This window comes from Nyctibius grandis, chromosome 11 (genome assembly GCF_013368605.1).
Source record: "Nyctibius grandis isolate bNycGra1 chromosome 11, bNycGra1.pri, whole genome shotgun sequence".
In the NCBI taxonomy this organism is placed as follows: Eukaryota; Metazoa; Chordata; class Aves; order Nyctibiiformes; family Nyctibiidae; genus Nyctibius; species Nyctibius grandis.
This window is the reverse complement of record NC_090668.1, coordinates 1,499,024-1,512,331: the sequence shown is the minus strand read 5'-3', so window position 1 is coordinate 1,512,331 and position 13,308 is coordinate 1,499,024. Positions and strand designations below refer to the sequence as shown.

Below are 13,308 nucleotides of genomic sequence, written 5' to 3'. Positions count from 1 at the left end.
GGAAAAAAAAAAATGGGGAGAGGAAAAAAAAAAAGCAGCCCGGGGAGGTTTTTTCAGCCCATCCTTTGCTCGTCTCCAGCCTGGAATGTGCAGGCGATTTTTACAAGGCGCAGGAAAGACGAAACAGAAAAAAAAAAGAATTATATATATAAATCTCTCTTAAAACGAAAGAAAACAAGCAAACAGCATCAAGAACCAGGAGCCAAGAGCGTTTTGCAAGAGGGGAACGACCTGGCCGGGGAGCAGGAGGCTCCTTGGGTGTAAATCAGCCTGAATTTCAAAAAAAAAAATTAAAAAAGAAAAAAAAAAAACCAACAAAACTGAACATATATCCACAAGCACACATATATAACTCAGCGCCTATAGAGAGAAGGAAGGCGATATGTAACCCCCAGCGCATTCAAGGCATTCTCTGGCTGTTGAATGGAGCCGGAATAGAAAGAAAACGTGCTCAGGTCTGCAAGGCAAAGCCCGAAACGGGCTGGGGGGGCTCGGAGCTGCCCGTCTCCCACCGCCCCCCCCCGCTCCCTCCCTGCTCCGGAGCAGAAAGGAGGGCTGGAAATTCAGATTTGAAGGTATTTATTTCCCCTTCGCCGTGCCCTTTGAAGAGAGGGGCTGGTTTCTCCAGCGAGCAGCAGACAAGGAAGATCCAGGCTTCTGCCAGCAATAAATTGCAAAGAGACGGAGCGCGGAGGGGGGGGAAAGGTACCAGGAATGTAAACTTTGGCGCATCGGAGGAGCTTACACGCGAGGAGCAGCCCCTGCATAACGCTCAGCAGCTTCCCCGGCCGCCACCGCTCCCTAAAAACCTCGGAAAACCACGCGGGGAATGTCCTGCCTTCCACCCAGCCAGCAGAGCTTCGTGCAATTAAAAAAAAACCACGATTAAAAATGAGGCGGAGGTAACGCGCTGCTGCGAGCTTCCCCTCCTGGTTGCACCCACCGAAAAAAAAAAAAGAGAAAAAAAAAGTGGTTATTTTTTTCCTCGCGCAGCTGCGATTTTGGAACGGAAGCAACAAAACCCGCGGAAATGCGCGCAAGAATAAAAAAAATAATATAAAAAATAATATTAAAAATAATGTAAAAAGAATAATAAAAAAACAGTTGTTTTGAAAATCGCGGAGCGCTGCGCGGAGGGAGCCGTCGGGCGCAGCCTGCGCGGGGAGGAGGGGGGTACGCGGGGGGGGGGGGTTGTTGCGCGGAGCGGTGCGGTGCCACGGCGCAGCGCTAGGTGCCGCTGCCGCCTCGCCGTCCCGCCGCGCGCTCCGCCCGCGCACCCCCCGCGCACCCCCGGCGCCTTCCGCGGGGCGCTCATCAATAACCCGCCCCGGGGGTCATCAAGGCAAATTGATGAGTGGCCGGCGCCGTCACGTGACGCCACTTAAATATCCCATATTTGGGCAGCGCGGAGAAGCGGGGGGGGGGGAAAAAGAAAGAAGAATCCCCACCTATAAATTCTGCACTTTAGGAGGAACAAAACGCGCCCCCCCACCCCTGAACTTCAAAGGGCCACAAATCACCCTAATCAAAGCGGTCGCACAAAAAAAAAAAAAAAAAAAAAGAAAAAAAAAAGGGGGGGGAAAGAAAAAAAAAGAAGAAAAAAGAGGAAAAAAGAAAAAAAAGAAGAAAAAAAGAGGAAAAAAAGAGGGAAAAAAAAGAGGAAAAAATCCCCCCTCCCCAAATTTTCTTTTTCCCCCCCTTTTTTTTTTTTAATTTTTTTTCTCCCCTCCTCCGCCATGAGTTCTTACGTCGCCAATTCGTTTTATAAGCAAAGTCCCCCCGTTCCTGCCTATGCCATGCAAAGTTATGGAAATTATGGAAGTGTGCCTGAGGTTCAACCACCCAGGTACCGCTACAGTGGCTTGGATCTAAGCATCACCCTCCCCTCCTCCGGGGCTACCAACTCCCTGAACGGCTTGGACATGTCTGCAACCCCCCGAGCTAACCCCGAGCGACCTTCCTGCACGGTCATGGGTTCTTCAGGGCATCCTTTAGCCAGAGACGATCAAGCATCCCTAAATCCCGGGATTTACAGTCAGAAGAGTGTTAACACGACGCTGGAGGAGAGATCTAAGAGCTCGGGTGAAATCAAAGCTGAGCCCGTGCAAACAGCACAACAAGGAGGACCACAACTGCAGCAGCAACAACCTCCACAAATTTACCCCTGGATGACCAAACTACACATGAGCCATGGTAAAACTTTCACTTCTTGATTTTTTTTTTTTTTTTTTTGTTTCACAGGATTTTTTTTTTTTTGCCTTGGGTTTTTATAGGCCATACGGGGCAAATAATAAAAAACCTGAGGTCGTAAATTTTACGACTAAGGCATCAATTGCTCGTAAAACTGTCCACTAAAAGGCTTAGAGGCTATATACGCCCAAATTTATGACAGCATAATTGGATCATAGAAACAAAACGTGTATAAAAGGCAATATTCCATTTTTTGGGGAAGGGGGGGTTAAAAATAACTTGAAATACACATGTTCTTGGAGGGTGAGCTTTAAAAAAAAAAAAAAAAGACACTAGAAGAGAAAGGGGAGGAAAAGCGTGGAGAGATTTTCCCCATTCACCTTCCCAGGGCTGAGAGGGGGGGGGGAAGAGACGAGAGCCTCCAGAAAAGAGATTTCCCCCCTTTGTACACTTCCTTATTGTCCGAGAGGAAACAGGTTCACTTCTGGCTCATCTACATGCGTTTGATGTGGGCTTTAGAAAGGAAGGGGGGGACTTTTGGGGGCTGAAGGTGTTGGGGAATGAAGGATTCGAGGCTACTTCACTCCCTGCGTGCCCACAGCCCCAGCAAACTTCTGTATATTCTAGATTTGTAACCGGCTTTTATAATTTAAAAAATAATAATTAATAAAAAAATTTAAAATCCATCCAGAATTGCTTTGGCTTTTCATGCGGTGTCTTTCCTTCTTTTTTTTTTTCTTTTTTTTTTTTCTTTTTGTTGTTGTTTTTTCCCCCCAGAAACGGATGGTAAACGCTCCCGAACCAGCTACACCCGCTACCAAACTCTGGAACTAGAGAAAGAATTTCATTTTAACAGATACCTGACCCGGCGGAGGCGCATTGAGATCGCCAACAACCTCTGCCTGAACGAGAGACAAATCAAAATCTGGTTTCAAAACCGGAGGATGAAGTGGAAGAAAGATTCCAAGTTGAAAAGCAAAGAGGCTCTTTAGGTGGGATTGCAGGAGATGGGGAGGGGGGGGTCCCCTGCCTTTTATTTTTAATTTTGGTTGTTGTTGTTGGGTTTTTTTTTTTTTTCCTTTTCCATCTCTTCTGGTGGAAGCTACCTTGAGGAAACTTTGATTTTGGGGTGGGGAGGGAGGGAGCTGCTGGATGAGCTCTGGTCCGTACCCTCACAAATCCCTCAGACAAAGGAGATCTCTTATTAGTATGCAACAAAAAAAAAACCAACCCACACCCAACCCGACCCCGCTGTTGGCTTCATGCAAAAATTTAGTGTCTCGCTCTTTAGGTTGTTACTAAGTGTCCTAACCTGTGCGCTCTTTGGGGAAAAAAAAAATCACCAAGGAATAAATAATAATAAAAAAAAACTACCAAAAAAGCTTGAAAAAAAAATCCGCAGGGTGGCTGGGTCGTGTCCTCTCAGCTCTAAAAATCGCAATATTCATAGGAGAAATGGGAAAAAAAGGGCTGGTGAAGGAGGAAAAAAAGGAAAATAAGGGGGGAGGGAGAGAAAAAAAACCAGCCCCAAACCCAGTAAGTTTTGTGAAGTCCCAGCTTCGCTCTCTGATGGGAAAAGGAAATTCCTGCTGGGCTTTGCTGGGAATTGCCCAGGGAAGATGCTCCGGCACCTCCGCCTGGGCTCTCCCAGGTCGGAAAGAAAAATCTTCCCCCTCCCCGGGGCTCGGACCCCCCGAAAATCCACTTGTAAAACCCCGGAGAGGAGCCGGGGGAAGGCGGGGGTGTCCCTGGTGTGTGTTTACGTGTTTTCCTTGGGACTCGGCTGGCATCATTTGATTATTATTTGCATATAAAAGAAATGAATAGACTTGGGGAGGGGTGGGGTGGGGGGAACACCGATTTGTGCGGCTCCTCCGAAATCTCCGGGCAGGAAAGTGCAGCATGGGAGGTGGGGGAGGGAGAAATAACCTCTGGACTTAATATTATTGTGTATTTATTTGTTGCGTAATTAATGTAGATTTGCTAAATGCTAAGATATATATTAAAAAAAGCCAAGGCGAACCCCAATTTCTACATCTCTGTCTAAATTCAGTCCATTGCAGTACCTCCTTTTATTCCCCCCACCCCAATGATGTACTCGGTGTATTTATTAGTCGCCGTTTCGTTTGCAAAAGGGCGAGGAAACTTCTATTTTGTCATACGGAATAAACAGTAAATAATCCAAAAGTTGGCGCGCCGGGCAGATATTTCTGTGCTCCTTCCCCGCCTTGGAGGAGCTTTCTGCTCCTCTGCTGCTTTAGTATGGCGTTTTGGTATATTATTATTTATTTTTTTTAAAAAAGCCGATTTCGGGGGGGATGAAGGGATGCTTTAGCTCAGAGTATCCTTCTCCCCCCACCCTGGAAAAGGTACGTGCTGCATTTCCTATTTCCCAGAGCATGGTGAAGGGGGGAAAAAGTTGTTGGTTTTTTTTTTTTTAATTTGGTGATTAAGTGCTGGCTGGGCCCTGAGGAAGGTGAGTTGCTCCCTGTCCCAGCTCGGACTTTAAAATCTTTCTTTCTCTCAGGCTTTTCTTTCCAGGCTGGTGTCCTCGCCTGGCAGATGGCATTTTAATAGGAATATCGCATTAAAATTACCTTCTCTCTCTGTTTCTCCCTCCTCCCCCTCTTCTCTCCCTCATGTATGGTCGGGATAAAATGATTTTTACCCCAAAATCTGGCAGCCGCTGCCTCTTGCTGCAGGTTGGGCAGCACCTGGACGCGGGAAGGAGGTCCCAGTACCTGACTGGAGGTGACTGGGATGGGGATGGGGGGGGCTGTATGGGAATGAGGGGGGGCTCCAGGCCTTGCTGGACCCCCATCTCCCCAGGGGAGCAGCCCCCAGGGTGGCTGCGGGGGAAGGGGGGTGGGCTGCAGCCCCCTTCTTGGCTATTTAAATATATATATATATATTGCTTTTTAAAAATATATATATTATTTTCTGTCTGTGCTGAGGTGGAGGGGCCTAACGCGGAACACATGGGCTCTGCCCTCGGGGTGGAAACACGCCTTCCATGGGGTGTCCATACATCCCGGAGCCTCACACTTGGGTCCATATGGACTTCTCCATCCCTACAGCCATATGGCATAAGCGCGGGGGCTGAGAAAAACCTTCGTGGCGGGTCTCTACGTCCCTCCCCACGTGTTTTTCCACCCACGGAGCCATCGAGGGGGCCCAAACCCACTCGTGCCCCTGCCCAGAGGTGCGGGCACAACGCCTATAGGTGCGCCGGCGGATTTGCATAGGGCTCACCCTATATTTTCCCAGGCAGCTCGCTCCGCTGCGCACCCAGACGCGCACACGCAGGGTGACTCCTCCCGGGTCTTGCCAGCTATTTACAGGCGAAAACAAATGCTGGGAGAAGCCAATAAGCTCCATAAAACTTTATAGGATTTCCTTTACACATGGGAAACAAGGGAACAATTTCCTGAACCTGCAAAACAAAAGTTTCTTCCAGCCCCGGCTCCGGCTGCCTTGAGGGGTACAATTAGCACAGCGTGCTCAAGTGGGGCACCTCCTCATCTCCGAGGGCTTTTATTTGAATTCTGCTTATTTGGTTGGAATTCTTCGTATTTTATTTCCATTCTTCTTATTTGATTTGAATTCTTCTTATTTTATTTCTGTTCTTACTTTATTTCCATTCTTACTTTATTTCCATTCTTTATTTCAATTCTTTATCTCAATTCTTTATCTCAATTCTTTATCTCAATTCTTTATCTCAATTCTTTATCTCAATTCTTTATCTCAATTCTTTATTTCAATTCTTTATCTCAATTCGTATCTTATTTCAATCCTTACTTCAATCCTTATCTTATTTCAATCCTTATCTTATTCCAATCCTTATTTCAATTCTTATTTTATTTGATGGTTGTTATTCGTGGATGTTGGGTTCTGGTTATTTGGTGAGTTGCGAGCTGCAAAGATATTTAATTTTACTGTCGTTTAACAGTCAGTGGATAAAAATGCTCTTTTTTTTTTCTTTTCTTTCCATCTCCACTGTCATTTTCCCGTCGCTTTGGAGTGAAATACTGCAAAGCCCAGCAAGACTCGCCTCGCACATGTATTTTCTGCCTATATGAGAGTGGCTCCCCCACTCCTGGGGCCTGGGGTGATTTCAGGGGGGCTGGCAGGGCTCGGTAGCGATTCCAATCATCTCTTTTCAGATTTTTTTCTTTCTTTCTTTTTTTTTTTTCGGTTTTTATTTTTTCCCCATGCTGTGTAAACCTATTGACTGGTTGCTCAGGCACAAAACCCCTCTTGGCGTGTGCTGGTAATTGCTCGTTATTCCGTTCAATTTTCTCTTAAGCAATGTCTCCCCTTCACTCTCACCGGTATTATTGCAGCGTCTCTGGGTTATTATTTTTCATTCTGATTACATTTCGCACTCTAACAACACCTTTTTTTCCTCTCCTTTTGAACCGGGAAGCTGTCAAGGCAGCTCGGGTTTGTCAAGGCAAGGGTTAACCACCTCCCAGACCACGCGTGTTTTATCTGCGAGAGCAGGGGGGGAATAAAACAACCCCAAAACACCCTCAAAAAACCACTTTAAACCTCAAACTTTCGCATTTCCACCCTGCGGAGCGGAGTGCGGCTACTTATGATTAATTATTGGCTTCTCCTGCCCCGGGGAGGGGGGGAGAGGGGGGCGGGGGGTGCTCTCTGTACCCCTCATCCCTCTCTTCTTTAAGGGGCATTTTTCTGGGGGCTGGTGGGTGTTTGGTGGATGGTGTTGCTGGTGCTGTCTGGAAGAGATTTGCCTTTTTATTTCCCCTCTCGGCTGCTCAATCCCTTCCCAAAGACTCAAGTAGGAAATAGAAAAGGACTTACCTTGCCCCGTCATCCGTGTCAACCCCGTGAGAACTTAAAATGGCCCAAAAACAACAAACAAACCAAAGTTGCTTTTTTTTTTTTTTATAGCTATAAATCCAGAACTTGTTTGTTTGTTTGTTTGTTTTTTTAAAAAAAAGCAAAGCTCTTTTAGTTTCACCGAGAACATTAGCAGAAATACTCATGGCTTCTATGTGAATTTAGTAGTTTAAAACTTTTGAAGGTTATTTATGTGGATGGCCCTAAGCAAAAGCCCTGAATGGCTCTCAGGGAGCACGTGATGTCATTAAACTAAGTTTTATGGTTTGGGGGAGCTGACAAACCCACAATATATTTACATCATATATAATCTTAACTGTCCACCATCGCAGCTGCTAGAGCTGTTTAACGCTGGGACAGTGGGACAAGGCGCTTAGTGCGGAGCGCGGCGGCTGCGGGGCTCCCGGCGCAGCATCTCCCCGGCCACCCCTGTAAGTTCTTCATCATCATCTTCTTCTTCTTCTTCCTCACTCTCTCCTTTTCTTTTTTTTTTTTAAATATCTTTCGAATTATTTCAGTTTTGTGGGTTTTTTTTTGTTGTTGTTTTCACCTCTTTAGGAATTGCGAAACATTTTGAAAATTCCCCCTCCTTGCGCGAAAAAAAAAAAAGGGGGTGGGGGATGCGTTGGGGAGGGGGGAGAGTTGGAATGTGAGTTGTGCAAACCCTGAGATCCTGCAGGCGAGGATCTTATCTGGCAGGAATCTCACCCAACACCCCCCCCCCCCGCCCTTTATCCCCCCCCTCCTCACATCCCCAGGGCTGCTGGAGAGGAGATAAGGCCAAAGAAGGTCTATATGTTACTGGTTCAGCAGGCAACCCCCCCCTTCCCCATCAGCCCCCCCGAAGGTAGGCTGTGCGCGTCCCTAAGTTTCAACCCCGTCCCTGAGTTTGGGGAGTGGTGGGGGGGTTTATTTGTGGTGATGGTGGGGTGGGATTTATTTGTGTTTGAGGGGAGAGTTGGGCTTTGCAAAGAGAGGAGGGAAAAGGGAAAGAAAGCAAAAAAAAAAGGGGAAAAAAAGGGGGAAAAAATAGAACTATTGCAAGGAGAGTGAAGGAAGCGGCCGCGCTGGGAAGGGACATGCGCGGGGGGGGGGCGGGCGGGGCCCGCGCAGGTGCGCGGAGGGAGGGTCGCTCCGTGCGCGGCCCCACCGCACCCGGGGCGGGGTAGGGGGGCCCACGCAGGGAGGAGGAGGGTCTGGGAAGAGGGTGGACCCCCCCCTCGGGCCGTGAGGAATGTTTGGTGAAGCGATGGGGGTCACGCGTGGGGGGGGTTACGCGTGGGGCAGGGGCATCGCTGGGTCTGAGTGGAAGCTGGGGGTGAGGGAGCCCCTCCTGGAGAGCCCTTGGGGTGCCGGGGTGCCCCCCTCCAACATCCCGGGGGACTCTTTGGGGTCAAACTTCCCCGAGGAGCCTGGGTCGGGGGGGGCAACCTGGTGGGGAAGAGGTGGCTTCGCTCCCTGCTCCCCACCCCTGGGTGCCCCCCCTGAGGAGCGGGTCCTACAGAAAACAATGGGGCACCCCCTCCTCACCCCCCCCCCAGACAATGGCCGGGCCCCTATTGTTCTCCGGGGAGGGGGGGGGCAGATGCTCAGCTTTGTGTGTCCCCCCCCACCCTACGAGCCCCCATCCTGGTGTTATCCCAGGCCTGGCATTTAGGGGGGATGCAGCCTCGGGGGTGGGGGGGCACAGGTTGTATTTTGGGGGGGGGCAGCGCAGGGAGCAGAGGCCTCAGGGTCCCACCGTGACACAAGTTGTCTGGAGGGGTTTCCACCCGGGGGTGCACACGCATGCGTGCACACACATGCAAGCATGAACACATGTGTACATGCACAGGTCAGCGTGTAAATGCATGAACACGTGCACGTACATACAAGCGTGCAAATGCACACACATGTGCACCCCTATGCCAGCACACATGCAGACGTGTAACTACACGCTCATACACACGTGCATGCATGCACACACGTGCTCACACCCCCCCCCACAAGTGCACGTGCACACACAAGGCCTTGCACACACACAAACACCCACACCCCACATGCACAACCTCCCCCGTGGGTGCTGGGAGGGGCTCTGTGGGTGCTGGCGGGCTCTGGGGGTGCTAAGCCTCTCCCAGCAGCTCCCTTGCAAGGTTGGGGACCCCACTTGCATCCAGGACCGAACCCCCCTCCTCTGCACCCCAGGGACCACTGCTCCCCACCCGGGGGGGGGGGGACGGGGCTGCCCCCCACCCCAGGGTGCTTGGGGGGCAGCCAGGGTGCACCCCACTCCTCAGGCACTACTGCAGGATGACAGGGACATGGTGAAACACCCGGGGACCCCCAAATATTTTCCTCTTCAGAGCCCTATGGGGGCTCAAGCCCCCCCCCCCAAAAGCAGGGAGCAGCCCTGGGGCAGCCCCCTGGGACCTGTGCTCCTTTTGGGGCACCCGAGGGGGGGATTTTAAGCCCCTTCTCCAAGGGCCTTATCGGGGGACCCTCATTTGGGGGGGTCCTGCGGGGGCTGAGCTCTCCTGGGGGGAGCAGTTCGCCATCCCAGAGGGTCTTGGTGAGGTCGGAGGGTGGTTTCAGCGATTCTGGGGGGGCTTCTCTTCTGCAGGGGCCGTGTAAGCCCCCCCCCAGCCCTTGCTGCCCCCCCTTTTTGCACCCCCCTTTTGGCACCAGGGCCAGGGGCTGCACAAACCAATGCGGAGGCATATTTTGGGGGGTCGAGAATTAGTCTCCATGGAGATAGAGATTAATTTTTGCCCCAAATCCCACAGAGAAGGTGGATCCTCCCTCCCCACCCCGGGCAGATCCGTCTACCTGAGCCCTGTGCAGCAATGGGGCTCTATGGGGATCTATAGGGCTCTATAATGCTCTATAGGGCTCTATAGGGCTCTATGGGGATCTATAAGTCTCTTTAGGGCTCTATAGGGCTCTATACGGCTCTATAGGACTTTATAGGGCTCCATCGCTGGGGCGGGCGTGCCCTGAGCATGCCCCCTCCCCGAGGATATACCCCAAAATAGCATCAAAAATAATCAATATTCTCTTTACACTCCCCTCCCCCGAGCAGGGAGGTGTCCCCACGAGTGGAGGACAAGGCCACTGTCCCCAGCTCTCCGGAGTGGGTCCCTGGGGTCTCAGCATCCTTTTCTTGCCCCCCCACGGGAAGGTGCAGGTCCTGCCCTGGCCTGGCTGGGAGCTACGGGCTTGGGAAGGGGAAAAAAAAGCTAAAAATTAGAGTTATTCCCTTTATTCCGCGGTCGTTAATAGTGGGGAAAGGTGCTGAGAAAGAAAAAACGGTGCCAAAAAATCGGGCAGCTCCAGCCCAGGGGAGCTGGGAACACGCAGGGCTTGGGTGGACCCCGGAGCCCCCCCCCCCCCATCACCCCACAACCCACGGAAAGTCCTCGCGAGGCTCGTTTAAAAAAAAAAAGTGCTTTTGGGATGACACAAAGCGGCTCAAAACTTGGCAGCATCCTAAGGGAAGGGGGAGGATTTGGGGGGTAGCGGTCCCCCCAGCTTCACCAGGGACCACCAGAGCTTTCCGAGGGTGAAAGGGGATGTTCTCCCACGCGTGTCGAGGTTGGCCGTGGCAGAAACACGGGGGAGGGTCCTGGATTTGGGGAGAAAGAAGAAAGTTTTTTGCGCCCGACTGAAACTCGGCTCTTTTCCCCTGCGACCTCTCGTTTCCCACCTCTTCCTCTCGGTGATGGATGTTGGGGTCATTAAAAATAGATGCCGGGTTGGAGACATTTCTTCCAGATATTTTGGGGTTTCGCTTAAATATAATTTAATTTGAGTTTAGATGCTCTTCGCGTTTGTATACGTGACCGGGAGAGCTTCCAGTCGTCTGCGGTGTGAATTGCGGGATTCAAAAACCACGGTGTTCGTAAGAAAACCCCCTTTATAGGAACAGGCAAAATAATTTCCTGCATAATTGGACAGGAGAAAGAAAAAAAATAAAGTCTGGGGAATATAATTTCCTCGCATCCACCTCGGCGCTGGAAAAAAAAAGTGGGTTATTGGAGGGTGGATGGGAGGACGGAGGAAAGGCGGCTGCAGTAGGTGCAGCCCCGTGTTGCCATCCCATCATCTGGGCCTTTTTTTTTCCTCTCCCTGAGGTGGGGAAGAGAGTTTCTAACCATCATCTTCCATTTCCCCCCCCGCCCGTTCGCGGCAGCCAGGCTGCGGAGCCCGCCTGTCCCTGCACATCCTATTGATGGATTGATTTTATTGATTTATTATCCACTCCTCAAAGCGCGTTTCTATCAAATGATGTTTTGATCTGGGTTTTCCCGGTCAAGAGTTGAATTCCGAGTTATCGATTTATATTTTTCCTCCCTCCTTTTTGGGGGTGTGGGGGGAGATTTATTTACGATTTTTCTCTTGCCTGGCAGACACGACCCCTTTTCCCAGCAGGGACTGGGAATATCCATCCTCCCCATCCACTTTCCCTACTTTTAGGAAGGAAAGGAGAAAAGAAAATAAACACCCCAATTACTTTCGCTCCGGACACATCCTTTATCTCTCTTTATCCCAACCCTTTTCTTCTCCTTACAGGGAAAAGGGTCAAAGCAACACGGTTTGGCCAGACATGAACTAACCCCCACCTTTATTTCCGCCTATATACAATTTATTCATCCTTTTCTTCCCGCTTGGGCTGTGTCTATGTGCAGATTTATGTTACACGCAGCCATAGGCACCGGTACTCTGTGCGTGTGTGGGGAGGGATGTATATACGTGCAGTCTATAGGTGCTGGGGGGCTGCAGAGCTCGGGCTGTGCCCGTGTGTGCACACAGACCCGGACGCTTCTGTCAACAGACACGGGTGTATTTAAATGTTTTCTTGGCACTTAGCAGATTCCTCCGGTTCCCTCTCGGCAGTAAAATAATCAGCAGGGAAGGCGAGCGGCTACTGTTGACCTCTGGTATTTATTCGCGTCCAGGGCAGGATTTTAGAGTTTGTTGGAGTTTGGGGAAGAGTTGGAGCTGCTGCTCACCCTGCTCGAAAAAATGAAGCTGTCTTCTCTGTAGGTTTAGGAAAAATAAATAAATACAACCCGGAGGGAGTCAGCAGGATGCAGCACTGATTTTTATTTTTTTTTTTTTTAATTTTATTTTCAAGACACCAGCTCCCCGCTCCCTCCGTCCCGTGTCCCCCCGCCCCGCACTCGCGGCTCAGCTCCGGCCCCGGCTCCCAGCCGGGGATGGCCGGGGGCAGGAGGGCTCTGTGGGGCGGGGGGGACACAGCGGTAGGTGTTTGCTGGGACACCCCCGACCCGCCAGCCCCCCAAAACCCGTCAAGCCACATCGGGGATTTCTTTTGCCATCAATACACCTCCATCTCTGGGATAATTTCTTCCGCTCTTCTTCCTATTTTTTCCCTATTTTCTTCCTTTTTTCTTCATGTTTTCATCCATTTTCCCTCTTTTCTTTCTTTCTTTCTTTCTTTCTTTCTTTCTTTCTTTCTTTCTTTCTTTCCTTCCTTCCTTCCTTCCTTCCTTCCTTCCTCCTTTCCTCCTTTCCTCCTTTCCTTATTTTTCTCTCTTTCCTTATTTTTCTCTCTTTCCTTATTTTTCTCTTTCTTTCCTTCTCTCTCCCCATCTCTCCCTTTCTCTCCACCTCTTTTTCTTTCCATATTTCTCTCATTCTCTCTCTCCGTCTTTCTATACATCTCGTCTTTCTTTCTCTCTTCTCCCTCTTCTCCCCCACCTTCCCCCGCCCTCTAAACTCTGCTTTTCCACCCCAAACCGAAGGCACCTCCCTGGAAGCCCCCCCCCCCCGCCCCCCGAAAGCCCGAGCAGCCCCTTGGCAAACCCCAACACCTGGGGGATTTTTCCACCCCTATTTCTCCCCATTCACTCATTCTTGGGTTTATTTTTAATGCCCCCCCCCACACACAGACACCTTCCAGCAGCAGATTTGTCCTTTGTAGGGACCTTGGGGGGACACATTGTTTTTTGGGGGGGACAGCAAACCTTCTGCAGAGCTCAAACCCTCCTCTCCTTTGCGGGGGGACACACGCCGCCCCTCTGTCAGAGCCCACATTAAGGGGTTTGCAGGCTGAGCTTGATGAGTTTCTGTAATTAACAACGAGCTAGCTCGTGTCCCCCCCCTCTCGGTGCCACCTCATCCCCCCCTCCTCTCCTCCACACCCTGCGTTGGGATCCAGCACCCTGCAGAACAGTCCGCTTCACCAAAACGCCCCTCAAATTTGGGATCTAAGCAACTCCCCACCCCAAAAAAAGATCCACTCTGGTGCGT

General features: G+C 50.5%; 1 protein-coding gene across 1 annotated transcript; it reads left to right on the top strand.

Annotated features, from left to right (window-relative positions):
* Positions 1–1,736: 1,736 nt before the first annotated feature.
* HOXC5 (homeobox C5) lies at positions 1,737–3,182 on the top strand. Its single transcript, XM_068409816.1, has 2 exons — positions 1,737–2,193; positions 2,968–3,182. Exons 1-2 carry the CDS (start codon positions 1,737–1,739, stop codon positions 3,180–3,182), a joined length of 672 nt encoding a protein of 223 aa, XP_068265917.1.
* The last annotated feature ends 10,126 nt before the right edge of the window (positions 3,183–13,308 follow it).